A 27899-nucleotide genomic window follows, 5' to 3' on the forward strand; every position below is an offset into this window, starting at 1 on the left:
ACAGTGAAAATATCCCACAAAGGTTACGTATCAATTATAGAGGGAGCCTGGATACCTCAGTCGATTAGAGCATGATGCTGATAATACCAAGGTTGCAAGTTCAATCCCCGTCCGGGACAGCTGCGTATTCCTGCATTGCAGGGGGTTGGACTAGATGACCCTCAGGGTCCCTTCCAATCTTTGTGAGAGCTGGGAGGGTTCAGAACTCTTCTTTGTGTGGAATAAGGATGAAGAAATCATTTTAATAGATTTATATTTATATTCCCTTTTTCTTCTTTTCCATCTTTATTGTCTTGCTTTTGTTATTCTTGCTCTTTTCCCTTTTTTATATTAGTTTCAGCCTGTACATTGAGGTCCATCTCCGAGGGCCTTCTGGTGGTTCCCTCACTGAGAGAAGTGAGATTACAGGGAACCAGGCAGAGGGCCTTCTCGGTGGTGGTGCCCGCCCTGTGGAACGCCCTCCCATCGGATATCAAGAAAATAAACTACAGTGGAACCTCGGTTTTCGAACTTAAATCTATTCCGGAAGATCGTTTCACTTCCATAAAGTTCAAAAACTGAGGATCAATGGGCTGGCTGCAAAGTCAATGGGAAAAAATGAAAAATGTGGCTTGGAAGCTGTACGGCTTCTGAAAATCATTCAAAAACGGAAGCATTCACTTCTGGATTGTCAGCGTTCAGGTTCCAAATTGTTCAGCTTTGAAGACATCTGAAGGCAGCCCTGATTAGGAAAGCTTTTACTGATCTTTTATCATGTTTTTAAGATTCTGTTGGGAGCCGCCCAGAGTGGCTGCGGAAACCCAGCCAGATGGGCGGCGTATAAATAATAAATTATTATTATTATTATTATTATTATTATTATTATTATTATTATGCTCTTATTGCATTTGATGTTGAAAACTTTCAATATAAATTGATTACACAAAAAAGGGAGAAGACAGCACCAAACAGAAAGCAGAAAGGTACAAAAACAAACTTCACAAACAGCTTTCCATTCTGCCTCCTCTCCCACCCCATCCTAATCAGAGAGATTAAAAAAATGCTGCAGTGAAGATGTGAAAATACAAGGTGCGTAAACCAAATATGTATGTTACTTATGCAATCATGGCCATGCAATATCTAAAAGAAAAAGAAGGAAGTAACATTGAAAATATCCCACAAAGATTATATATCAATTATGGCAAATCAATCAATCAAATCCAACCTCCAAACGCTGAAGACGTCCCTAAAATAAACCGGCCTTATAAATAAGTTCACAAAAATTACTGGCCTGCCACTATTATTTCCTTACCCTCATGGTGGGCTGGAAATAGTGCCGGAAAACCCCATCCCTCCTCTAACCCACTTGCACTTTGTGCTGAACTCAGAGAGGGTACAGAATACTGCCCCCCTCACTTGCCTGCCCACAATTCCTTGTCTCCTAATGCTGTCAGGCTAGTGCTTAAACATAAGGCTGGTCTTAACACTGCAATGAAAGGCTGTGAATCAGAGAGGAGGGACAAATCACCTCGGATAGCTCAGTTGGTACAGCATGAGACTCTTAATTTAAGGGTCAAGGGTTCAAGTCCCAGGTTGGGCAAAAACATTCCTGCATGGCAGGGGGTTGGACTAGGTGGTCCCCGCTGTCCCGTCAAACTCTACAGTTCTGTGAAATCTCCATGGGTAGGGTGTGGCGACAGAGGAAGGCCCCTTCCCAGGCGTAGGTTTGGAATTGACAAGAGGGCCTATGTAGATGACCTTGATCTCCAAGCAAAGCTCATATGGTCCAACAGAAACCATGGTCCAAAACCAGTTTCACGATCTGTATCATGGTTAACTCTTGCATCTGCAAGTCTTGAAGCTTTCATTCATTTGTTCAGAATAGTATGAAAACTTTTTTTTTTTTTTACAGAAATCTTAAGTGCAAAAAATGGAAGTACAAAATGAGAAGTCCACAGTAAGGCAAAACCTTTCTTTGGGACAACTGAAATGTCACAAAACAAGTCAGCAAGCTTTTCAATTCTCCGAAAGCTTCTTTTACGCTCCCCAACACTCCCAAGCATTCATTTGGGGCAGAGGAGTTGAATTCCCTGTGTGGGTTCTCTGATGGCTAATAAGGGCTGTGCTAGCAACAGGGTTCTTGCTTAATCTCAGAAGCCATACACTGGCTTTCCTCTGTGAATTCCCCTAGAGGGCATAAGATGGATACGCCATCTGAAGCCATTTCAACACTCCAAGCAATGATGGGTCTCCCAGCCCCAGCGTGAACTTTTTGGTGTCTGTTTAGATCCGCTTTCCTGTAAAACCTCTTCCCGCATTCCAGACACTGGAAAGGTCTCACCCCAGTGTGGATTCTCTGGTGTGAAGTAAGGTCCGTTTGCTGCCTGAAATACTTCCCACACTCCGGGCACTGATACGGTTTCTCTCCTGTGTGTATGCTTTGATGGGAGGTGAGGCTCTTTTTCTGACTGAAGGTCTTCCCGCACTCCTGACACTCGTATCGTCTCTCTCCAGTGTGGATTCTTTGGTGTGTGAGAAGGTTGGACTTGTCGTAAAAGCTCTTTCCGCAGTGAGAGCACATGAAGGGTCTCTCCCCGGTGTGGATTCTCTGGTGGGAAGTGAAGCTTGTGATTTGGCTGAAGCTCTTTCCACATTCCGTGCAAGTATATGGTTTCTCCCCCGTGTGGATTCTTTGGTGTCTAGTAAGGTGTGGCTTATCGTAGAAGCTCTTCCCGCATTCCGAGCAAACGTACGGTTTCTCCCCGGTGTGGATTCTTTGGTGGGAAGTCAGGCCGAAGCTTTGATGGAAGCCTTTTCCACATACCAAGCACTGATATGGTTTCTCCCCCGTGTGGATTCTTTGGTGGATTACCAAACTCGATTTGTCGTAAAATCCCTTTCCACACTCGGAACACTTATACGGTCTTTCTCCCGTATGAATTCTTTGATGTGACGAGAAGCTTGCTAGCTGCCGGAAACTCTTTCCACACTCCAAGCATTTGTATGGCTTCTCTCCTGTGTGGATTCTCCAATGAACGTTAAGGTCTGACTTGCGATTGAAGCTTTTCCCACATACTGGGCAGACATTTTTTCTTTGCCCTTTCTGTTTTCCCTGCTGAACTAAGATTTCGGGGAAATTGTCACCCTGCCACGTAACAGATCCGTTCATCCACATCTCCGTTTGATTTCCTTCCTGCTTTTCTGGCTCAACTTGATCTCCAATCTCCTCTTCCATTTCTAGATTCTTGTTCCTTTCCGACGACTCTCCGTATGTCCCTTCATCAGTCTTATGCTCCCACTCATCACCTTCTGGAATACAGAGAGAGAAACTTGGTTAGAGGACAAAGCAGGGAAACAAGAAGGAAGTATTTTTTTAATCACCCATCATGCCAAATATACTGCTGCAGAGGAGACATCATACAGGTGTGGTTCTGCTTCCACATTCTTTCCAAAGACTTATAACTGCTCTACACATCCAACAGAAGTTCCTAGACTGTGCCTTCCAGATTTGATTGGGGCTGCACTTGAAGATGACTTAGAAACTTCAACTGGTCCAAACTGCAGCGGCCAAATTACTGTCTGGGATTCCATTTAAATCTCATGTTTTCAAAGAGCTGCATTTTTTTATCCCATCTCAGCTGCATGTAAGTTGATCTACCCCTTTTGCAATGAACAGACCACACACTGCTAAGTAAGTTTAAAATGCTTTGCTTACAGTTCCAAGCTGCACTGGGTACCAGGCAACGAGTTAATTCCCAGGCCCAATTCAAGGTACTCATGCTTGTGTTTAAAGCTATAAATTATTTAGGCCCCAAATATATGAAAAACTGCCTCCTTTCCTACAGACCTCCAAGAAGCCCACCCCCACCCCCCGAAGCTCCGGATAGTGATGGTGGCAGACAATAAGCTGTAGAACTCCCTCCTTACAGAAGTGTGTCTGGCAACTTCATTACAGTGGTACCTTGGTACTCAAATGGCTTGGCTCCCGAACAAATTGGCTCCCAAACACCGCAAACCCAAAGTAAGTGTTCTGGTTTGCGAACGTTTTTCGGAAGCCGAAAGTCTGATGTGGCTTCCGCTTGAGTGCAGGAAGCTCCTGCAGCCAATCGGAAGCCACGCCTTGGTTGTCGAACGGTTTTGGGGGTTGAACAGACTCCCAGAACGTATTAAGTTCGAGAACCAAGTTACCACTGTATATATGCTTTAGACAAACCTCTTTAACCTGGCCTTTGACACCTGAGAGGAATATTTTCAAGATTCACTGTATATTTTGTGACAGCATTTTTAAAAGTTGTATTGTATTGTAACAAATGGATGGGACTTAACAAAGTGTGGCCCTTACCCAGAGAGGCCACGTTCCAGTAATTCTCCAGTTGCACCTCCCCGTGCAGAGCCCTTTGGCCCGGATCCAGCAGAGCCCACTCCTCCTCGGTAAAACACACAGCCACTTCCTCAAAGGCCATGGGACCCTGAATGGGGAAGAAAATGCCACGTCCTTCAAGTTATATGTATCTTACATTTATACATATATATCTTGGGCTAGGGTATTTTTAGCGGAGAGCGGTTGTTGTGGGAATGGTTGTTGCTGTTGTCACTGTTCATTTCTTGCACCTTTATTTTGGATATTATTATTTATGTGGAAATTGTTCAATTGGGTTGTGCGCTTTTTGATGCTTTGCTAATTGTTTGTGACCACTTTTGTTGTGCTTGTAGTTATCTAATTTTTTTATATGTTGTAAGCCGCCTTGAGCACGGTTTTAACTTTGGAAAGGCGGCATACAAACGAAAATTTGACTAACAGATTCTGCAAGATTTCCGATTTGCAAGAAATAAGCATCCCCTTCCAAACCACCTCTACCACCCCTTTGGAGCCAAACTCTTGCCTAAGCAAAATAAGCAGAGCTCGCAGCCTCTGTTGTGTGTCGTTTGATGGGTTTAACATCTCTATCAACATATGACAGGCACCTGATATACAGTCGTACCTTGGAAGTAGAACAGAATCTGTTCCGAAAGTCCTTCGACTTTCAAAACGTTCAGAAACCAAAACACGGCTTCTGATTGGCTGCAGGAAGCCCTGTTGGATGTTCGGCTTCCAAAAATAGTTCACAAACCGAAACAGTCATTTCTGTTTGAGGGCCAAAACTAAGGTGTTCGAAAACCCAGCTACGACTGTATGCACTTAGACTAAGCATTAGGAAGAATTTTCTGACGATAAGAGCTGCTTCACAAGTGGAACAGACCCTCTCAGAAGGTGATGGACTGCTTCATTGGAGGTCAGGTGGCCATCTGTCAGGGATTCTTCAGGTGTGATTCCTGCATTGCAGGGGGCTGGACTAGCTAACCCTCATGTGGTCCCTTCCATCTCTACACTTCTGTGAATCTATGGAATGTGGAGGCTCCCCAACCATCCTGTGTACATGTTTTTCTGACGGTCCTTACCCGAGTTGACTGTGCAGAAGCTGTTGCTGTTGCTCTGTCACAAGTGAGGGATGATTCGGAGAGGGTCAAGGACAACACGCCATTGCCTGCTACAGAAGATGGCGAAAACAGATGTTGTTTTTGCTTTTAGAAAACCAGTGCTAATAATAATAATAATAATAGTAATTTATTATTTATACCCCACCCATCTGGGTGGCTCCCAATCGAGTGTCAAAAACAATACAGCATTAAATATTAAAAACTTCCCTAAACAGGGCTGCCTTCAGATGTCTTTTAAAGATAAGATAGCTGTTTATTTCCTTCACATCTGATGGGAGGGCGTTCCACAGGGCGGGTGCCACTACCAAGAAGGCCCTCTGTCTGGTTCCCTGTAACCTGACTTCTCACAGGGAAGGAACTGCCAGAAGGCCCTCAGCGCTGGACCTTAGTGTCCGGGCAGAACAATGGGAGTGGAGACACTCCCATTGGTATACTCCCATTCAGGTATACTAGACTGAGGCCATTTAGGGCTTTAAAGGTCAGCACCAACACTTTGAATTGTGCTCGTAAACGTACTGGGAGCCAATGCAGATCTCTTAGGACCGGTGTTATGTGGTCTCGGTGGCCACTCCCAGTCACCAGTCTAGCTGCCACATTCTGGATTAATTGCAGTTTCCGGGTCACCTTCAAAGGTAGCCCCACGTAGAGCGCATTGCAGTAGTCCAAGCGGGAGATAACTGCTGCTGTTATGCCCATGCTGCCAACTTTTTTTATTGCTTGGTTAATTTGAAGGGGCAACAGCGCACTAAAAGGTATCAGCACACAATATAATAATAATAATAATAATAATAATTTATTATTTATACCCCGCCCATCTGGCTGGGCCTCCCCAGCCACTCTGGGCGGCTTCCATAGAAACCAAAAATACAGTAAAATATCACACGTTAAAAACTTCCCTGAACAGGGCTGCCTTAAGATGTCTTCTGAATGTCAGGTAGTTGTTTATCGCTTTGACATCTGCTGGAAGGGCGTTCCACAGGGCGGGTGCCACTACCGAGAAGGCCCTCTGCCTGGTTCCCTGTAGCTTTGCTTCTCGCAATGAGGGAACCGCCAGAAGGCCCTCGGCGCTGGACCTCAGCGTCCGGGCAGAATGATGGGGGTGGAGATGCTCCTTCAGGTATACTGGACCGAGGCCGTTTAGGGCTTTCAAGGTCAGCACCAACACTTTGAATTGTGCTCGGAAACGTACTGGGAGCCAATGTAGGTCTTTCAAGACCGGTGTTATATGCTCTCGGCAGCCGCCCCCAGTCACCAGTCTAGCTGCCGCATTCTGGATTAGTTGTAGTTTCCGAATCACCTTCAAAGGTAGCCCCACGTAGAGCGCATTGCAGTAGTCCAAGCGGGAGATAACCAGAGCATGCACCACTCTGGCGAGACAGTCCGCAGGCAGATAGGGTCTCAGCCTACGTACCAGATGGAGCTGGTAAACAGCTGCCCTGGACACAGATTTGACCTGTGCCTCCATGGACAGCTGTGAGTCCAAAATGACTCCCAGGCTGCGCACCTGGTCCTTCATTTCTTATTTCTCTAAAACGCTACAAGTATAATGCAATGATTTCATAATCGCAATGCCAACCTGAACTCCTTTGGGAGGGAATGGTGGGATATAAATCAGATAACAAACAAAAGGAATAATACTTCTAAATATAAGAGGTAACAACATCCACAACTGATGAAAGGGTTAATAAAATTAATGGGCTGTGTTGAAACGGCAGCGCTAACTGCCAGACTAGAAGAGTGGAATTTCTTCTTGTTAGGTTTATATTGAATGTATTGTTATGAACGAGAAGGCAGTAAAGAGATCTGAATTATAATGTCTTTATCAAACAATATGGAAAGTCAAAGAAAAAACAAAAATGGTTATTTGTGATGTAGCTAAAATGGATTATGTGAAAATTTAATAAAATATAAATATTTCAAAAATACTACTAAATATATATACCACCTTATAATATAATGTAGTTGTGCATATTAAGGCATTTAAAAGCAGGCATTTGAATCTTGGCAACCCTGAGGATAATTCTGACTGCTTTAAACTGTTTTTAGGATGTTTTAAATTATACTTTTTACTAGCGTGCTGCGATACTGGGATATAACTTGAGACAACTACAACAAAACAGTACTTGGTAACAAGATAATATAAAGGTAAAATGTACCCCTGCCCGTACGGGCCAGTCTTGCCAGACTCTAGGGTTGTGTGCTCATCTCACTCTAGAGGCCGGGAGCCAGCGCTGTCCGCAGACACTTCCGAGTCACGTGGCCAGCGTGACGAAGCTGCTCTGGTGAAACCGGCACCAGAGCAGCACACGGAAACGCCGTTTACCTTCCCGCCAGTAAGCGGTCCCTATTTATCTACTTGCACCCGGGGGTGCTTTTGAACTGCTAGGTTGGCAGGCGCTGGGACCGAGCGACGGGAGCGCACCCCGCCACGGGGATTCGAACCGCCGACCTTCTGATCGGCAAGTCCTAGGCGCTGAGGCTTTTACCCACAGCGCCACCCGCGTCCCCAACAAGATAATATAGAGGGCCATAAATAATCATCAACAACAATAAAACATTATGATCACCAAGTCATTTAATTTGCCACTTTCAGATTCCCCATAGATCAGTTTTAAAGAGAGAGAGGAGGGAGAAGAGGAGAGAAGGAGGAGGAAAATGTTAAAATTAAAATATAAACATAACTGAAATGCGTGGTAAAACAATTACATTGAATCAATATAGTGGACGCTCGGGTTGCAAACATGATCCGTGTAGGCACATTCGCAACCCACAGCACCACATGATTCGGCACTTCTGCGCATGCACAAAGCGCAATTTAGTGCTTCTGCCGAAACCTGGAAGTAACCTGTTTTGGTACTTCCAGGTTCAGTGTGGTGCGCAAGCCGAAAACACGCAACCTGAAGCGTCTGTAACCCGAGGTATGACTGTACATTACCGTATTTTTCGCTCCATAGGACGCACTTTTTTCCTCCTATAAAGTAAGGGGAAATGTGAGTGCATCTTATGGAGTGAATGGCGCTGCGCAGAGAGGTAGAGCTGCGCAGTGCCCCTTCAGCCACGCGCCTGCCTGGAAGCCGGAGGAGGAACAGAAGGGTCTCCTTCTGTTCCTTCTCCAGCTTCGCTTGAAGGGGCACTGCGCAGAGAGGGAGAACTGTGCAGCGCCCCTTCAGCGACGCACCTGCCCTGGCTTCTGCCTTACCTGTGTGCAGCCTCTTCAGGCAGGGGGAGCCTTCATCCCGCTGCCCTGAAGAGGCTTGGCGTGGTTATCCCAGAAGCCAGAACAGCCACACGGTATCCCAGAAGCCAGATCCCTCTTGCTGTTCTGGCTTCTGGGATTCAAAATATTTTTTTTCTTGTTTTCCTCCCCCCCCAAACTAGGTGCGTCTTATCATCTGGTGCATCCTATAGAGCGAAAAATACGGTAATTAAAACAGGAGACAAGATGGGATTCGACTCCATTGTGTGTACGGAACAAGATCTACTATTGCAGTGGGATTTTTCCCTCTCCCCAAAGCCTGCTAAATCTGTTCTGGAGAGTTAAGAGAAAACTCCAAACAGATTTAATCCTGTCGTGCAAACGGAACTTGTTCCGTGCAGTCATACCCAGCTTAGAGTTATGCTGAATTCAACCCTCTGGCTGAGAGAGGAATAAGCTCTGGGAGTTGTGGTGGGATGGACAGAGATGGACAGGCACCCCCACAGGCAAGATCAACGGCTCATTAATTACAGGCATCCACAAAAAGGAAGAGGGAGATCTAGACTTTTTCCTGGAGAACGTCATAGCACCCAGAAACTCAAGGGACGGGAAACGCTCCCTTACCCAGCGACGCATCTTGAGTCCGAATCTCTGGCGCAATTCCCACGCAGAGTGAGTTCTTGCAGGCATTAGGAACGTCCTTTTCTGACTCGAGGGAATCAGCGACCGCTTGCGGGAGGGACCGCAGCACCTGAAACAGCAACCAAGATTTGATTCAGGGAGCAGGGAAGAGAACTAGGGGACTGGGATGGATTTTCGCCATCTTCTTCTTCCAGCTCTGCAAAACTCTGCAGCACTCAGTGGGGCTGAAACAGGAACACAGGAAGCAGAGAATGGCCCACCTGCCACCAGGGCGGATTTGATTTAAATCAAATTGATTTAAATCACGATTTATATCATGATTTAAATCACGATTTATATCATGATTTAAATCACGATTTATATCATGATTTAAATCACGATTTATATCATGATTTAAATCACTAGTAGCTTTTACAGTTATATCAAAAATTACTAATTTGGTTATACTATTAGAAATACATAGGCAGATAATAATGAAATTACAGTGGTACCTTGGGTTACATACGTTTCAGGATACATACGCTTCAGGTTACAGACTCCACTAACCCAGAAATAGTGCTTCAGGTTAAGAACTTTGCTTCAGGATGAGAACAGAAATTGTGCTCTGGCGGTGCGGCGGCAGCAGGAGGCCCCATTAGCTAAAGTGGTGCTTCAGGTTAAGAACAGTTTCAGGTTAAGAACGGACCTCCGGAATGAATTAAGTCTATTGTGAGGTTGGCTGTTTACATTTGGACAACTTTCCTGCTGTACTTTATCAGGAGAAAAATCATCATATCCTTAATAATAATTTAAACAATTTATTTAACTAAAACAATAACATTATTGCATATGTATGCATGTTTGTTAACTGATGTGATTAAATAATTTTATTTTTTTAACGGAGTTTTAGCACACATGAAAAACTTAAAACAAATCCTTATTTCCTGATAGTCTTTCCTTACTTCTTTATAGCCTTTGGACTGTAATGTAACTTAAATAGAAAACTGTCTTTAGGAAGATTTTCCTCCAAAAGCATTTTATTTTAAAAATCCGATTTAAATTTTAAAAATCCAATTTAAATCCAAAAAATCTGATTTAAATGAAACAAACCAGATAGGCAGGAGATAAATAGATAGACTGCTCTGCCGCCTTTCTTTTAGCAAATGTTTTGTGACACTGGGGAAGGTTACTGATTGCCAAAAATTGGAAAAGCAGCAGCGTCCCAACTAAAACAAACTGGTAATCTAAAATGATGGAATGCTTCCATATTGCCGAACTAGCAGGGAGGATAAGAGGAGATATGGTACAAAAAGTGAATAAGGAGTGGGCTATCTTTAAGGATGTATGGAAGAGAGATGTAAAGAAGGTTGATCGCCGAAGAATTGATGCTTTTGAATTCTGATGCTGGAGGAGATGGTTGGATAGTGTTCTCGAAGCTACCAGCATGAGTTTGACCAAACTGTGGGAGGCAGTGGAAGACGGGAGTGCCTGGCGTGCTCTGGTCCAGGGGGTCACAAAGAGTCGGACACGACTAAACAACAACAACAATCTTTAAGGAATACATCAAAATTTATGTGGAAAAAGTAGAATTTCTGACAGATACTGAGTGAATCCAGAAAATGATTAGAGCGAAAGGAGAGTAAAGTTAAGATAAAAGAAGAGATTGAAGAAATAATGAAATGTGTTTAAGCCAGTTGGAAAAATAAAGTAGCGTAACAAGAACGGCTGGAAGTCAAGTCACTTGGTGGGTGTCCGTGTGGGGTAGGTGTGTAGGTATGTTGATATGTATAGTATAGGTAAGTATTATATAGAGTAATGTAGGTACGTTTTATGTTTGGAAAATTAGGTAGTGTGTTGTGTACATGTATTGTGTAAATGTATATGTATGTGTTTTGTTAATAAAAAAGATGGAAATATTCTCACACCTGTTTCTCCTCTCCCTGCTTCTTCCCCTCAACCTGGCTCAGGAGGAAACCTTCTGCCAGGGCCACCGCCTGGGAGCTGGTCTCCGCTCCGCACTCCCTGACCCAGTTCTCCATCTCCGGGGGGAGGACAGCCAGGAACTGCTCCAGGATCACCAGGTCCAGCATCTGGCCCTTGGTGAGCCTTTCCGGCTTCAGCCACTGGCGGCAGAGACTGTGGAGTCGGCTGCAAACCTCTCGGGGTCCCTTGGCCTCCTGGTAGAGTAACCCTCTGAAGCGCTGGCGTTGGTCATCAGAGCTGGCATCGTCCACCCCCGGGATCTCTGGGACAGACTTTTCCCCGTACGTCCCACGGCTCCCAACCTCAACAGCGTCAGGGCCAGCTGCGGTTCGCTCCTCCATCTTCGCTCTGTACACCAAGGCGGCTTCCGAGATCGCCGTAAATATATTCTCCCGCCAATTTCTCTCTTGTTAAAGCCAAGAGCTGTCCGGCTCGGAGGCTTGCAAAGGGATGGAGTTCTTCTGCGTGGAGCAAAGGTATTTTCACAAGCAGGTGCGGACGATTCCAGCTAGCTACCAACTGGCTTCTGCCTGCAGGAAAAACAGACAGATGTTAAGGCTCAGTGAGAAACCAGAGATTGAAGAGCTGTTTGGGGGGGAAATTAAAAATACTGTTTGTAATGCTGTAACCCACCCTGGCACCTTAGCGTGAATGGCAGGGTAATAAGTAAATAAGTTATGCACCCACATGCGGTGGTTTTGCCTCTAGGTCGCTACAGTGTTGGCGATGCAATCTTTGATCGCATTTCTAAAATCAAGAACTGGGCCACCCACAAAGTAGCTCCTTCTCTTGTTTTCCCTGGCCTCAAACTCCTCCATAAATATCTTATTCATTTCCTCTTGGCTGCAGCCAGATCAACAGCTGGAGGCTGAAAAACGTCCTTTGGTTTTTTATTATTACAGTGGTACCTCTGGTTGCGAACAGGATCCGTTCCAGAGTCCCATTCGCAACCTGAAAAGAACGCAACCCACGTCTGCGCAGGTCGCGATTCGCCGCTTCTGTGCATGCGCGTGACGTCATTTTGCGCATCTGCGCATGCGTGAGTGGCGATTGCTAAGCCACTCTGGGATTGATTGCTAAGCCACTCTGAGAATTGTAGCTCTGTGAGGAGAAGGGGGGCGTCTCCTAATAACTCTTAGCACCCTTAAAAAACTACAGTTCACAAGGTGCTTTGTGGGGAGGGAAGGCATGACTGCTTAAAGTGGTATCCGACTGCTTTAAATATACAGTGTGATGGCTTCCTCTTTTCAAATTTACACAGCAGGAAACAGAGGTTTGCTCAATTAAATGCGGATTCAAGCATTCCGTCGCCTTGGGGGGGCCGGATTTATTACATTTTTATTTTTTCCTTTTTGCAGTTTGTAACTGTGTTTGCGGGAGGAGGGTTATAGGTTATTCTCTGCCTTTTGTGTTCTCGTTTTGTATTTTTATGTTGTCAACCGCCCTGCGATTTTCAGGAAACGGTGGTATACAAAATTCATAACTAATAATAAAAATAATAACAACGTGATGAGGTTTGAGCTCTGCAAGCTAAACGAGGGGGGGGGTTTGCTTTAAGCACCGTGCAAGCTTTCCGCAAAGCAAAGCAAATCAGGGCTCAACAAAGGAGACCGTCTGTAGAGGGTCCAAAAAGTCTGGCTTTTAATTTATATCATGGGTAGGCAAACTAAGGCCCGGGGGCCGGATCCGGCCCAATCGCCTTCTAAATCCGGCCCGCGGACGGTCCGGGAACCAGCGTGTTTTGACATGACTAGAATGTGTCCTTTTATTTAAAATGCATCTCTGGGTTATTTATGGGGCATAGGGATTCGGTCATTTTTTTCCAAAATACAGTCCGGCCCCACAAGGTCTGAGGGACAGTGGACCGGCCCCCTGCTGAAAGAGTTTGCTGACCCCTGATTTATATTAATAGTGGGCCTTTGGCGACTGTTGTGCAAACCTGTAGATCCCGTATGCGTTTGAATCCCCGCCCTCGCCCCCAATAGTGACAGCCTGGAGGTGCCCCCCCCCCGCGTCTCCCTTTGTAGGGAGTGAAAAAAGAGGGGTGGTGCAGGAGATCCCTGCCTGCCTCCTTCTGCCTGCCTTGGGCTTTTCTCCCCACGGGACCCGACCAAAGCCCACTCCTCTGCAATGCATTGCAACAATGCAACGTATTGCAACGCTGTAATGCAATGCATTGCAACAATGCAATTCACTGCATTGCAACCGTGCAGTGCAATTGCAACCGTGCAGTGCAATTGCAACAATGCAATGCCGTCCCCTGCTCTCCTCGGAGCTATTTCCCTCCCTGGGGAATCTCCCCTTCCCGGAGAGGCCCTTTTGCACTCACCAGATGCTCTTTTGCCAGGGGAATGGTGGCAGGAGGGGTGGGGGTGGCGCAGGCAGGAAGTGGGCCTTCCTCTTTCTTCTGAGGCGCCTCTCTAGGAAGGACGACTCTCTCGCGTTAACCTTTAGACTGCTGAATCCCCCCCACCCCCGCTCTCTCTCCAGCAAGTTTGCTCGTAGAGGAGCGCCTTGCCTTGCGTTGCCCGTTCTTCTATTATTATTTTTTTTAAGGCTTCTAGTTAATTTTACTTGCTCATGTTTTATTTTGATGTGAAGTGGCTTTGAGACTGTGTGTGTGTGTGTGTGTGTGTGTGTGTGTAAAAGAAGCAGCCCAATGCAATATAAAAAAATAAGCAGGACGTTTAAAGCACCAAAAAAGAATCCCATGAACTGTTGTTTAAGCCGCACAGAACTGCAAACCCCAGCACCCTTAGAAAACTACAGTTCCCATGATTATTTCTGGGAGGGCATGTTTTAAACCGGGGTTTCCCAAACTTGGATCTTCAGCTGCTTTTGGACTACAATTCCCACCATCCCTGACCACTGGTCCTGCTAGCTAGGGATGATGGGAGTTGTAGTCTTAAAAAACAGCTGGCGACCCAAGTTTGGGGAACACGGATTTAAATGTATGGCGCACAAGAACGAGAGAGAAAAGTCGCTCAGACAAAACTTTTGAGCTTTTCTAGCCTTTCTAGATTTTATCTCTTGTCTCCTAAACTCCTTCCTGAAACTCTGGTGAGTACCAGGATGGAGAAGGAAAACTCCCTGACGAGTGGAAAGGACGGAGAGGAGAAGAAGTTGCCTGCATAACCAAAACATGTTGGTATCTGAAGTGTGCATGCACACAAAAGCTTATACCAAGAACAAACTTAGTTGGTCTCTAAGGTACTTGGTTGTTTTCTACTGCAAAATATGAATAAAAGAAAGCAGTTTTTAACGTAATGCAGAGCTTTCCAAGCTTTTCATGTTGGTGAAACAGTTTTTACTCATGCCTCATTTTGCGACACAGTAATTCAGTTTTACTAGCAAACTGTGACACTCATCTTGGAAAGCTCTGACGTGATGCATAGCTAATCTCTGGACATCCCTCCCCTTCTCAAACAGGGGAGAAACCATTTGAATTCATGGAGTGTGGAAAGTGCTTCCGTCAGTTTACAAACCTTACTTACACAGGGGAGAAGCCATCTCCCACTTGGACTACTGCAATGCACTCTACGTGGGGCTACCTTTGAAGGTGACCTGGAAACTACAACTAATCCAGAATGTGGCAGCTAGACTGGTGACTGGGGGGCGGCCGCCGAGACCATATAACACCGGTCTTAAAGCCCTAAACGGCCTCGGTCCAGTATATCGGAAGGAGCGTCTCCTCCCCCATCGTTCTGCCCGGACACTGAGATCCAGTGCTGAGGGCCTTCTGGCGGTTCCCTCATTGCAAGAAGTGAGGTTACTGGGGAGAAGCCTTCTCAGTAATGGCGCCCGCCCTGTGGAATGCCCTCCCACCAGATGTCAAAGACATAAACAACTACCTGACATTTAGAAGACATCTGAAGGTAGCCCTGTTTAGGGAAGTTTTTAATGTGTGACATTTTAGTATATTTTTGGTCTTTGTTGGAAGCCGCCCAGAGTGGATGGGGAAACCCAGCCAGATGGGCGTGGTACAAATAATAAATTATTATTATTATTATTATTATTATTATTATTATTATTATTATCATCATCATCATCATCATTATTATTATTATTTATTAATATTATAGTGTGTGGAGTGCGGCAAGAGCTTCACTAATAATTGGAACCTTTGAGCACACCAGCAAGTGTTGTTATAATCTGACAGAATTTCCTTTCCTAAAAACTTGGAACATAGACAGGAAGAGGTGGAAAGTCTGTTAAAATAAGAGATGTGCTGAATGGGCTTGTGTGTTTGGTAGTTTTCTTCTCTACCTTGAAAGCCTAACAAGATTTTCTTTCCCTTGCCATGCAGGTGATGGAGAAGACAGTCAGAACTCTAGAGGATCACCTGTAGTTTCACTGGGAGTAAAGAAGAAACCTTTTAAATGTGTGGAATGTGGATTTTGCTTCCGTCATCATTCAAACCTGAGGGTACATCAGCGGATTCACAGAGGAGAGAAGCCTTTTGAATGTAGGGAATGTGGGAAATGTTTTAGCCGGAAGGAACACCTTACTTCACACCAACGAACTCACACTGGGGAGAAGCCATTTAAATGTATGGAGTGTGGAAAGAGCTTCAGTAGGAACAGCACACTTACTTTACATCAGCGAACTCACACAGGTGAAAAACCATTTAAATGTATGGAGTGTGGAAAGAGCTTTTATCATAGAGCACACCTTACTTGACATCATCAAATTCACACAGGGGAGAAACCATTTAAATGTATGGCGTGTGGAAAGGACTTTAATCAGAGTGCACACCTTACTTCACATCATCGAATTCACGCAAGGGAGAAACTATTTAAATGTATGGAGTATGGAAAGACTTTCAGTACTGGTTCAACACTTAATATTCACCACCGAATCCACTCAGGAGAAAAACCATATAAATGTATAGAATGTGGAAAGAGCTTCACTTATAGGGCAAATTGCAGAAGACATCAACAAACTCACACAGGGGAGAAACCATTTAAATGTATGGAGTGCGGAAAGGGCTTCATTCAAAATTCACATCTTAATTCACATCAGCGAACTCACACAGGTGAAAAACCATTTAAATGTAGGGAGTGTGGAAAGAGCTTTTATCATAGAGCACACCTTACTCGACATCATCAAATTCACACAGGGGAGAAACCATTTAAATGTATGGCGTGTGGAAAGGACTTTAATCAGAGTGCACACCTTACTTCACATCATCAAATTCACGCAAGGGAGAAACTATTTAAATGTATGGAGTATGGAAAGACTTTCAGTACTGGTTCAACACTTAATATTCACCACCGAATCCACACAGGAGGAAAACCATATAAATGTATAGAATGTGGAAAGAGCTTCACTTATAGGGCAAATTGCAGAAGACATCAACAAACTCACACAGGGGAGAAACCATTTAAATGTATGGAGTGTGGAAAGGGCTTCAGGGATGGGCCAGGACTTACTAAACATCATCAAACTCATAAAGGGGAAAATAAAGTTTAAATGTGTGGTGTTTGTGTGGTGTCCTGGTGTTTGTATGTAAATTTGTAGGCACATCTATTAAACTAGTGCACAAGAGGTCATGCTAGGTAGTACGGGGGAGAGTGTGAATCTGGAGTCTCGGTGGTGAGTGAGCTGAGTTTTGATGCCCCCTTTTCACTGCCCAAATGATGGACCTACCTTGTCCTTTCGACCAGCATCACTGTTGAGATACAACAGGTGCTCACTACCTGAACTTTACATAATCCTTTGAATACCATTTTTATAATACGATTTTCCAGCTGAATGAAAAGGTTTCTGTACTAAAAAATAATTTGGTATTTTAAAACTTATTGGCTGCATTTTCCATACGACAGGAACACTAACCATCCCCTGTGCTACTCATCAATGAGCTTTGAATGCTATATTAAGTCAATAGACCATGAGTAGACCATTTTTAAGAGCTACAGTACCTCTCTTTATCTCGTAATCTGTTTGACCTCTTTTCTTCCTTCCTTCCTGCCTTCTGTTTATTCAAATGAAGTTTCACAGTTTGATGATTGGAGAGTGTGTGACTTTCAGCCTCATTAATTTGGTATCCCCCTGGGCTTAGGTTGCCTTGGGTTTCACGGTCTTGGGAGTTCCAAGTCCAGAGGACAGGGATTTCCTCTCTTTTTGGGGGAGAAGGTGCGAGCGGGAGGGAGATGGTTTTAGCCTCTGCATAAATGCAAAGGGATTGGCTGGGGGCATAAGGGGTGCTGCTCCTGGACCCCCGCATCTGACCATGTTTTGTTCACCCCATTTCCCCCCATTTTTTCTGGGGCTGTCAGTGACCCTCAAGTGCTTAGTGACAGAACCTACTTGGCAGGAAAGCACTGCAGGGCTTTATATGGTTCAGTGTTGGGGCCAGAAAGGGCGGAGGAGGAACTTCACTGAGAGCAAAGTGTGGTGGTGTGGTTAAGAGTGGTGGACTCATAATCTGGTGAACCGGGTTCACATCTCCAATCCTCCACATGCAGCTGCTGGGAGACCTTGGGCTAGTCGCACTTCTCTGAAGTCTCTCAGCCCCACTCACCTCACAGAGTGTTTGTTGTGGGGGAGGAAGGGAAAGGAGAATGTTAGCTGCTTTGAGACTCCTTCGGGTAGTGATAAGGTGGGATATCAAATCCAAACTCCTCCTCCTCTTCTTCTTCTTCACCACTGAGCATCCTCTCTTCTCTACAAGGCGTATCCAGAGTGATGCCCCCAGAACCGGCCCACCCAACCAAGAGGCAAGGTGAAGCGACCACTTTGGGTGGCAGGATCTACAGGAGAAGCAGATCCCAATATGGATTATCTTTATTCCCCTCCCCCTTTGTTCCTGATGTAGATCTTCACTCACCCCTTCTTCCTCGGTGGGTGCCATTTTGTGCATTGTCTCAGGTGCCCAAGTGTTTTGGGAACAGCCCTGGGCTTTCCCCCCATGTTGATGTTGGGCAGAACACTTTGAGTTTTGTCAAGTTCAAGTTTTAATTGTTCTAGCCCAATGGTTTTCAACTGGTGAGTTGAGGCTCCGTGGGGAGACTTGAGGAATGTTTGGGGGCCAAGGTGGGCATCTTCCCACCCTTTCCCTTTATTTACTTGCTTGCCCATGTCTTCCTGCATCTCTGTCTCCTTGGAGTCCTCCTCCTCCTCCTCACTGCCTTTGCCCTTCCCTTCAGGAGTCTTTCCCTCACCCCTTCCTTCTGAATTTGCATCAGCCACTAGCCAAAGCTATAGATTAAAACACAAAGCACTGAGGAGAGAGACAAATGCTTACCATACCTATGCAAAGTAGGGAAGCTGTAAAAGGTAAAGGGATCCCTGACCATTAGGTCCATTCGTGGCCAACTCTGGGGTTGCGGCGCTCATCTCGCTTTATTGGCTGAGGGAGCCGGCGTGCAGCTTCCGGGTCATGTGGCCAGCATGACTAAGCCGCTTCTGGCGAACCAGAGCAGCGCACGGAAACGCCGTTTACCTTTCCACCGGAGCGGTACCTATTTATCTACTTGCACTTTGACGTGCTTTCGAACTGCTAGGTTGGGAGGAGCAGGGACCGAGCAACGGGAGCTCACCCTGTCGCGGGGATTCGAACCGCTGACCTTCTGATCGGCAAGTCCTAGGCTCTGTGGTTTAACCCACAGCGCCACCTGCGTTGACATCAATACAAATTGACATCAATACAAATGCCAGAATTAATACACGATCCTCTGGCCGCAGATAAAACATGGAAAGCAAACAATAGGATTTCTTTCGATTAAAAATAAATAAATTTTGCAATGTTAGAAAGAGAATCAGATAACAGATCTTATTCTAGTTGCCCCTGCTTAAATATTCTGCAGTTTTTGCTGTCTGCTGGTTATCTTGATCTTCATCTAGAAGAAGAAAGGACACGGTTGAGCTGGGATGGATAGTAGCAGAGGGGTAATAACGTTGCTCCTCAAATCCTTATGAAGCCAAAAAGCAGTGGAGCTACAGATTCAATACTGACATCTCCACATGGACAAATACATGTGTGTACAGTCATACCTCGGGTTACAGACACTTCAGGTTGTGTTTTTTCGGGTTACTGCCAAAACCCAGAAGTACCAGAATGAGTTACTTCTGGTTTTCGGCAGTCACGCATGAAAAGGCCCTGGCTCTGGTTGAGGCTAATCTGACTTCCTTAGGGCCCGGGACCTCTAGGGTGTTACAATTTATGGACCTTCAGGTTCTCTATGGGGCATACTATACCATGGGGCATAGTCTTCTCCCTGGTCCTCTCATAGGCCATCAGCTTGAATGAAGAGCAGGCTTACTTGAGGAACGACGGGGTTCTATTCAAGCTGGATAGAACCCGAACCGATGGCTTCAACTTCCAGCAAAGCAGATGCCTACTACACATCAGGAAGAACTTTCTGATAGTAAGAGCTGTTTGAAAGTGGAAGAGACTCCCTCAGGAGGTGGTGGGCTCCCCTTCCATGGAGTTTTTAAAGCAAAGCTTAGATGGTCATCTGCCATGGATGCTTTAGTTGAGAATCCTGCATTGCAGGGGGATGGAGCAGGTGTCCCTTGGGTCCCTTCCAACTCTATGATTCTATAGCCTTGAACAAGTTGCTAGGCAAGAGGAAATTTCCCCAGCAAGAGGTGTCCTTATCAGGGCATGCGATCAACTCAGTCTGGGTCAGTGTAAATGAGTATGTGAATGGGTCAGCATTAGGTCTCTGGCTGCATGGCTAAAAAGAGACAATTATTATGTTTGTTTCTTTGTTTGTTTCTATATTAATGACCAGTGTAAAGTTTTGTAAATAATAAAGACTCTGAGAAACAACAGAGAGAGAGAGAGAGAGAAATAAATGGTGTTTATTCCAGAGACAGGTGGAATGCTGCTGCTGCTGCTGCTGCTGCTGTAAAGAAGTAAGAGATGCAGGAAATCCTTTCTGTAAAAGGAATTCTGCTGCAGAAAGAAAATGATGAAACCCAAAAGTAGATGCTCATGCGCCAACAATGTAATATACTCATCTATTCAGCCTTTACTGCATTTAGCAATTATTGCATTTTAATATTTTGCTGGAAGTCACCCAGAGTGGCTCGGGAAACCCAGCCAGATGGGTGGGGTATAAATAATAAAAAAATTATTATCATAAAAGACACGGAGGTGAAACCATCCATAAAAAATTTAAATAAAACAATTTAATTTTTAAAATCTCTGCTAAATATCCTGAAACCATCTCGATGGTTTCAAGCATGTATACCATTCCTCAACAGATATTGGATTACAAATTCTTTTTTTAAAAAATTATTTATTTATTATTAATGTTGCGATACATATATGAAATCTTTACCTAATGATGAATTACAAATTCATTGCAAGTAGATCAGGTATCCGCAAACTTGGCCCTCCAGATGTTTTGGGACTACAACTCCCATCATCCCTAGCTAACAGGACCAGTGGTCAGGGATGATGGGAATTGTAGTACCAAAACATCTGGAGGGCCAAGTTTGGGGATGCCTGAAGTAGATACTTTAAGCTTCAAATGGGTCTCCAGTAGGTCTCTCTCCGAAGAATGTCAGACAGAGGACAGTCCAAAATTATATGGTATATTGTCTCTAGTGTTTTCACTCCACAATAGCAAATCTATATAGTAGCAAATTTATGATGGTATAAGTTTTTCTGGACTACCGTTCATTTCAGCATCATGGCATGCATCTGATGAGTTAGACTGGGGTAGTCCAACCTGCAGCTCACTGGGCCTTTGCCGCAGCCCTTGCCCTCAGCTCCATTCCTGCCCTTCAGTGGCTCTTCCAACTTTCCTGTCCCACAGAGGAGGAGGAGGAGGAGGAGCTTGTTGACAGGCAGAGGGCTGGGAGGCCAGCTTGCAAGCCCCAGCTGTGCCATCTCCTTCCATTGGTGACCTGGGCTTAAAAGCCAGGGCACACTATCAGCAGATAGAACTGCGCACACAGAATAGGCGTGAGGCTTTTGAAAGCATACTACAACTAGAGATTTAGTAATCATAAATCAGGACAAAGAAACATGTCTCTCTCTCTCATGTCGTCTCGGAGAGAACAGGAAAAGCAAAAGCTATACACACAACAGGAGTTCCCAGCATACTGTGCTGGAATGTAAACAGACATGTGACACGTAACAATCCCACGTCTGTTCCTTAAGGTGGAACGGAAATGTCAACAGTTTCCTCCTCTCACTGGTTAGGTGCTTGGGCTCTCTCAACTGCAAACAAGTGCTGTTAACAAGGGAGTACAAGCATGGAAGGGGGATGACCACAATGGGGAGAGCTGGACACAAAATTCCTGGACATTTTGAGGCCCCACCTTTTGATTGGTGGTGTGATGGCCTGGGAATCTGATTCAGAGGCTGAACCTGAGGAATCCCAGCCTGCACAGGAGTCCCCACCTCCAGGGCTGGCTGAGCCGGGGCAGGGGCTTGAACCTGAAGGGCCCTCACCTGTGCCGGATCCTCAGGAGACACCAGCTGAATCCGGTCTGGCTCCAGAGGTGATCGAGCCTGCAGGTGCTCCTCTCCCAGCCCTGTCAGGGGAAGGTGAGGTTGCCTCTGGGTCCAGTAACCCTCCAGCCTCTCCTGAGCTGCAGAGGCTCAGGGCAGAGAGGCGGAGGGAACTAAGTTCTCACAGGAGGAGTGCTCGCCTTAAGGCCAGGGGAGGTGAGACACCTGTGGGCCGGGACCGCCCTATGCCTCAGAGGAGATAAAGGCCAGTCAGCCCAGTCCCAGGTTGCGGGAGCAACATCGTTGGTAACCTGTTCCTGCTGGCACCCTGACCTGCTCTCCTGACCACGCCCAACTCCTCGCTTCGCCCCTGACGGACAGCCTCCTTACCCTCGACCTAGGACCGGACTTTGACCATGCTGCACGGTAACCCCCCGGGACCAGCACAGGCGGGCTGGCTTGGTGATGCAGAGTGTGGCTTGGCGGTGGTGCCCCTTTGAGGGAAGCAGCAAGGGCAATGGCAACAGGAGGTCAGAGCAGAGCTTCGTGGCCAGAAGGAGGCTGCAGAGCCAGGTGTCCCCCATCTCAGATGTGTGCACATCTGGTTCCCTCTTGAATGTGAATGCAGAAGCCGTGTATCAGCAAATTCTAAATGGGCATATGCTACAGGCATTGGCTGGCTGCCGACACCTTTCCCTGGGATATGCAGTGCTTGTTGCCAGAAGCAGACTTCAGACTGATGCAGCAGGGCTCTGCATATGTTCTTGTGAACGGGTGGCTGGTTCTCATGGAGGGACGCACACTTTCCTGGAGGTCCTTCCACCCCCATTACATTTCCTGCAAGTGTCCCAAACAGGATGCAGCATTCTTTGGTGAGAGGGGCAGGGGGACACCCACCTGTCGGATGCCTGTAAACTCTTCAGCACACACCCGAAAGATATGTGCACACATAGCAGAGTCAGCGAAAGCAAGATTGCGCAGGAAATGTGGCGTCAAGCATTTATTATTTACAGCAAAGAAAACGAAAGAAACATGGCGTGAGTGTCTTCTCACACATCTCTCTGTCTGGAGAGAGAGAAACAAAGAGAAGTATGTCAACCTGACTTCTGCTTATACACAAACAATGATAAGAAATGGAAACATCCAATCATGTGACCCTCTGCAATAGTAGCATTGAAAATACTGAAGGGATCATAAAAAAAAAAATTATTGCTCCAGCATTTGAGGTGGCTTTTTCTTTCCTCAAATGCTCATATGAAAAGATTTAACACTGGACTTCCCGTTGTCTCCATACTTTATTTAACCATTACTGACTTATTGCAAAAACACATCCACTTGTTGTATAAGAAAATATTATTTCTCCTGTGTCCTTTTTCTTACTTAAAACAGCTACAGATGTCTGAGTTCAAGCTGCAACAACTGTTCTTAAGATATCTTTTAAAAACTTCCCATTTTGAAATAAATACTTGTTTTGAATTATCTTTTATTTTTTCGGTTGGTTTGGCTAGCTCTGCATATTAGACCAATTCTTGTAACCATTCTAACCTGGAAGGAACTTTATCACTCTTCCAATTTGTCGCTATTAGGACTCTAGCGGCAACAGTGCCGTATAAAAAGACCTCTCTTACATTTCTAGGAATATCGGGGCCTGTGATAAAAAGGCTTCTGGTTTTTTGGGGAAACAAACATTTAACATTTTTTAAAGTTCTATATAGATGTCATCCCAGAAAACCTTGATTTTTTTTACACAGCCACCACATATGGAACATTGTGCCTGTTCCTTCTCCATATCTCCCACAATTACTAGAAACGTTTTTATACATTTTTGAAACTTTCCATGGGGTCAAATACCAAAAGTATTGCATTTTTTTGGAAATTTCCCCTCAAGGTATAGCCCGCTGTTAATTTCAAATTTACTTTCCATAAATATTCCCACTCTTTCATATCTGTTATACCCCAAATGCTGTGCCCATTTAATCATGACAGTTTTAACCTCCTCCTCCTTGACTTCCCAGTCAAGAAAAAGAAGAAGAGTTTGGACTTGATATCCCGCCTTTCACTCCCCTTAAGGAGTCTCAAAGTAGCTAACAATCTCCTTTCCCTTCCTCCCCTACAACAAACACTGTTAGGTGAGTGAGGCTGAGAGACTTCAGAGGAGTGTGACTAGTCCAATGTCACCCAGCAGCTGCATGTGGAGGAGCGGGGAAGCCAACCCAGTTCACCAGATTACAAGTCCACCGCTTTTATTAATAACTGTTTTCACACACAAAATCAGTGTGATACCTTGGTTTACGAACTTAATCTGTTCAGGAAGTTCATTCTAAGCCATAGCGTTCTTAAACCAAGGCATGCTTTCCCATAGAAAGTAATGGAAAATGAATTAATCCGTTGCAGACAATGAAAAACAACCACTAAAACAGCAATTTAACATGAATCTTACTATCTAACAAGACCACTGATCCATAAAGGATGGCAATAATCAATGTACTGTACAATAAAATAAATAAGACAGTATTGTAGATGATAAAAATTAAAATTATTATTTTTTCTTACATGCACTGATGATAGTAATTGTTTGGATGAGGGACTTTTATAATAATAATTTATTATTTATACCCCGCCCATCTGGCTGGGTTTCCCCAGCCACTCTGGGTGGCTTCCAACTAAATATTAAAAACAATACAGCATTAGACATTAAAAACTTCCCTAAAGAGGACTGCCTTCAGTTGTCTCTTAAAAGTAAAATAGTTGTTTATTGCCTTGACATCTGCTGGGAGGGCGTTCCACAGGGCAGGCGCCACTACCAAGAAGACCCTCTGCCTGGTTCCCTGTATCCATTTCTGCAGTCACACAATCAACCAGTAGCTGACCTGGGTTCTACACAGTCACAAAAACGAAGTAGCAAGCCAAAGTCAAAAGTCAGTACCATAAAACGAAGAACAAGTCACAGTAAAAAATAATAATGAAAAAGCCACAAAAACAAAAACACAAAAAATAGCAAAAACAAAAGCTCCAAATATACCTCTGTGTTGTGTGGGTGCTCCGGACTCAACGGCCAACAGACTCAACAGGAAGCCTCTGATTAGCAGCGGGGGACTCAATTTACAAATGGAACACACTCAACAGGAAGCAGAACATGTTCTGTTTCCAAGGCAAAATTCACAAACCCAAACACCTACTTACAGGTTTCCAGCATTTTTATTCCATGTTGTTCATAAACTAAGTTGTTCTTAAACCAAGGTACCACTGGAGTTGGCACTGGAAATCTGATTAACCCACATATTGTGAAAAATATCCATTGTCCTGATACAGTCCACAAGTGACAGCATTGAACCTCTTGGTGGATTGTCATGCTAGTCTGCCTTTGAGGTTCATTTGTTCCAGAAAAGTGAACAAAACAAAGTGAATGTGTTTCCACATTGCCCCATCTGAAAAGGGTGAACTCTAGAATTCTATGTAAAAGAATGAAGATTGAGTGAATACAGTGAATGTGTTTCCATACTGCCCCATCCAAAACCCCCTCAAATTATGTCCAGCGTCAACTCTAGCATTCTAGAATTCTATGTAAAAGAATGAACATCGAGTGAATGTTCACTAAGTTTCTCACGTATGAGTACGTTTATGTAAAGTAAGGTGTGTACTCTGACGGAAACTCTTTCCACACTCCATACATTTAAATGGTTTCTCCCCTGTGTGGGTTCGATGATGAATATTAAGGAAGCAACTTTCACTGAACCTCTTTCCACACTCCATACATTTAAAGGGTTTCTCCCCTGTGTGAGTTCGTTGATGAGAATTAAGCTGATTCTTCCAATTGAAGCTCTTTCCACACTCCATACATTTAAAGGGTTTCTCCCCTGTGTGAGTATGTTTATGTAAAGTAAGCTGTGCACTCTGATGGAAACTCTTTCCACACTCCATACGTTTCTCCCCTGTGTGAGTTCTCTGATGTTTACGAAGTTTATCACGTCGACTGTAGCTCTTTCCACACTCCAAGCATTTAAAGTGTTTCACCCCTGTGTGAGTTTGCTGGTGTGTTCTAAGGGCTCCACTGTGACTGAAGCTCTTTCCACATTGCATACATTTAAATGGTTTCTCCCCTGTGTGAGTTCTCTGGTGTTCACTAAGTCTATGTCGTCGACTGAAGCTCTTTCCACACTCCAAGCATTTAAAGTCTTTCACCCCTGTGTGAGTATGTTTATGTATGTTAAGGTGTGCAATCTGACGGAAACTCTTTCCGCACTCCATACATTTAAATGGTTTAACTCCTGTGTGAGTTCGCTGATGTGTACGAAGGCTGGAACTCTTACCAAAGCTCTTTCCACACTCCATACATTTAAATGGTTTAACTCCTGTGTGAGTTTGCTGATGTGTACGAAGGTTGGAACTCTGACCAAAGCTCTTTCCACACTCCATGCATGTAAGTGGTTTCTCTCCTGTGTGAGTTCGTTGATGTTCTGCATGTGTTCGACTATCAGCGGAAGTCTTTCCACATTCCAAACATTTAAATAGTTTCTCCCCTGTGTGTGTTCGTCGATGTGAAGTGAGGTGTGTCTTTCGTCTGAACCACTTTCCACACTCTAGACATTCAAATGGTTTCTCCCCTGTGTGAGTCCGTTGATGTACACGAAGTGAACTAATATAACGGAAGCTCTTTCCACACTCCTTACATATGAATGGCTTTTCCCCTGTGTGAATTAGTTGATGTTTTCTAAGTGTTCCCCTATCATTGAAGCTCTTTTTACACTCCATACATTCAAATGGTTTCTCCCCTGTGTGGGTGTAATGATGTAAAGCAAGGCTTGAACTATAACTGAAACTCTTTCCACACTCCATACATTTAAATGGTTTCTCCCCTGTGTGACTTCGATGATGCATATGAAGGGACCAACTTTCACTGAAGCTCTTTCCACACTCCATACATTTAAATGGTTTCTCTCCTGTGTGAGTCCGTTGATGTCTTGTAAGCTTTCCACTCGCATTGAAGCACTTCCCACACTCCACACATTCATATTGTTTTTCCCCTGTATGAATTCGCTGATGTTGTTTAAGAGTGGCATTACTACTATAACTCTTTCCACACTCATTACATTGAAATGGTTTTTCCCCCGTGTGAGTTTGTTGATGGTTTGTAAGGTTTCCACCATCAATAAGGCTCATTCCACATTCTGCAGAGTTCTGTCGATTGTCTGCGCCACCTGCTTTGAAGCAAAGGGGGAAATGCTTTTAGGGTTTCAAGGAATATCTTTGTATGAAGGGCAATATATAAATTACATACATAATTATAATTGACCAGAAAAAAATAAAAGTGGTAGAATTGTTTCAAAAAAATAAATAATCTATAATTACTAAAAGCATTTCCACAACACCCTTTACCCATATTTCTGTATTAGTTTAGGTAATCATCATCATTTAATCATGTAGTGGGGGGGGGGACATGTAAAATCAAAACGCTGTGAGAGGAAAAAGGTTTCTAGCTCCTCTATGAAAGCAGATTCCAGAAACAAAGAGGAGCATGGGAAAAGGCCTCTCTGCCTCCTTCTTCCTGCCTTTTCTCTCCTCTCCATCTTTTCCCCTTGCCAATGTGTTTCCCTCCTCCTGTCTCTTTCCACCCCTGCGCCCATATCTTACCCCCTGCAACTCACCAGATCTCTCTGAGGGCCCTAGGAGGGAATGCTCAACAGTTTTGGGGAGGGTTGCAGGAGGCAGCCTGACCAAGTCAACCGTCCATCTTCCTCCTTCCATTCTAGCTAGGTTTGCAGAATCAGACTCTTTCATCCTTCCTGAGGAGCTCAGAAGCGAAAACGAGCTGCAGGTTCCTGAGGGATGAAGAAACAAAGGGAGCCTCACATTTAGCTGTTGAAGGATAAGTCTTTCACTGTTTCCATGGTGAAAGAGGGTGCCTTCCTCCTGAAACCCACCATGCAAGAAAAATAGGTCCTGCCCCAATGTGGAATAAATGAATAAAAATGAATCCTTAGCTGAATCAAAGGATTCTCCCTAAACTCCTTTCCTTGTTGAGGGTGCAATTAAGACTAAGAAACAGGGTGTTATCTGTGAAAGAATGCGTTCAAGGCCGCTGCTGAACCTGAGAGTGATAGATTTATAGTTTAGAGGTGACTCGAGATAACAAGGAGAAATAGCATGTGATAGTTTAAGAACTAGTACGCATGCTCAAACGCTTCATGAATACACACCCCTAAAGGAGAAACGGCTAATTTGAATGGACAT

The 27899-nt window shown here is 44.7% G+C and overlaps 1 protein-coding gene across 1 annotated transcript in view; it reads right to left on the minus strand.

Annotated features, from left to right (window-relative positions):
* Positions 1-703: 703 nt before the first annotated feature.
* LOC128408861 (zinc finger protein 845-like) overlaps positions 704-27899 on the minus strand; it is a 40205-nt gene continuing 13009 nt past the window's right edge. The window contains exons 5-11 of the mRNA XM_053378880.1: positions 27314-27487; positions 25276-26869; positions 11200-11668; positions 9278-9404; positions 5419-5507; positions 4322-4448; positions 704-3288 (exon numbers count right to left, since the gene is read on the minus strand). Coding sequence (XP_053234855.1) covers positions 2105-3288; positions 4322-4448; positions 5419-5507; positions 9278-9404; positions 11200-11668; positions 25276-26869; positions 27314-27487 — 3764 coding nt within the window. The 3' untranslated portion in view covers positions 704-2104. The remainder of the gene's footprint in view (positions 3289-4321; positions 4449-5418; positions 5508-9277; positions 9405-11199; positions 11669-25275; positions 26870-27313; positions 27488-27899) is intronic.

The sequence above is a fragment of the Podarcis raffonei genome, chromosome 2 (assembly GCF_027172205.1).
Source record: "Podarcis raffonei isolate rPodRaf1 chromosome 2, rPodRaf1.pri, whole genome shotgun sequence".
Classification (NCBI taxonomy): domain Eukaryota; kingdom Metazoa; phylum Chordata; class Lepidosauria; order Squamata; family Lacertidae; genus Podarcis; species Podarcis raffonei.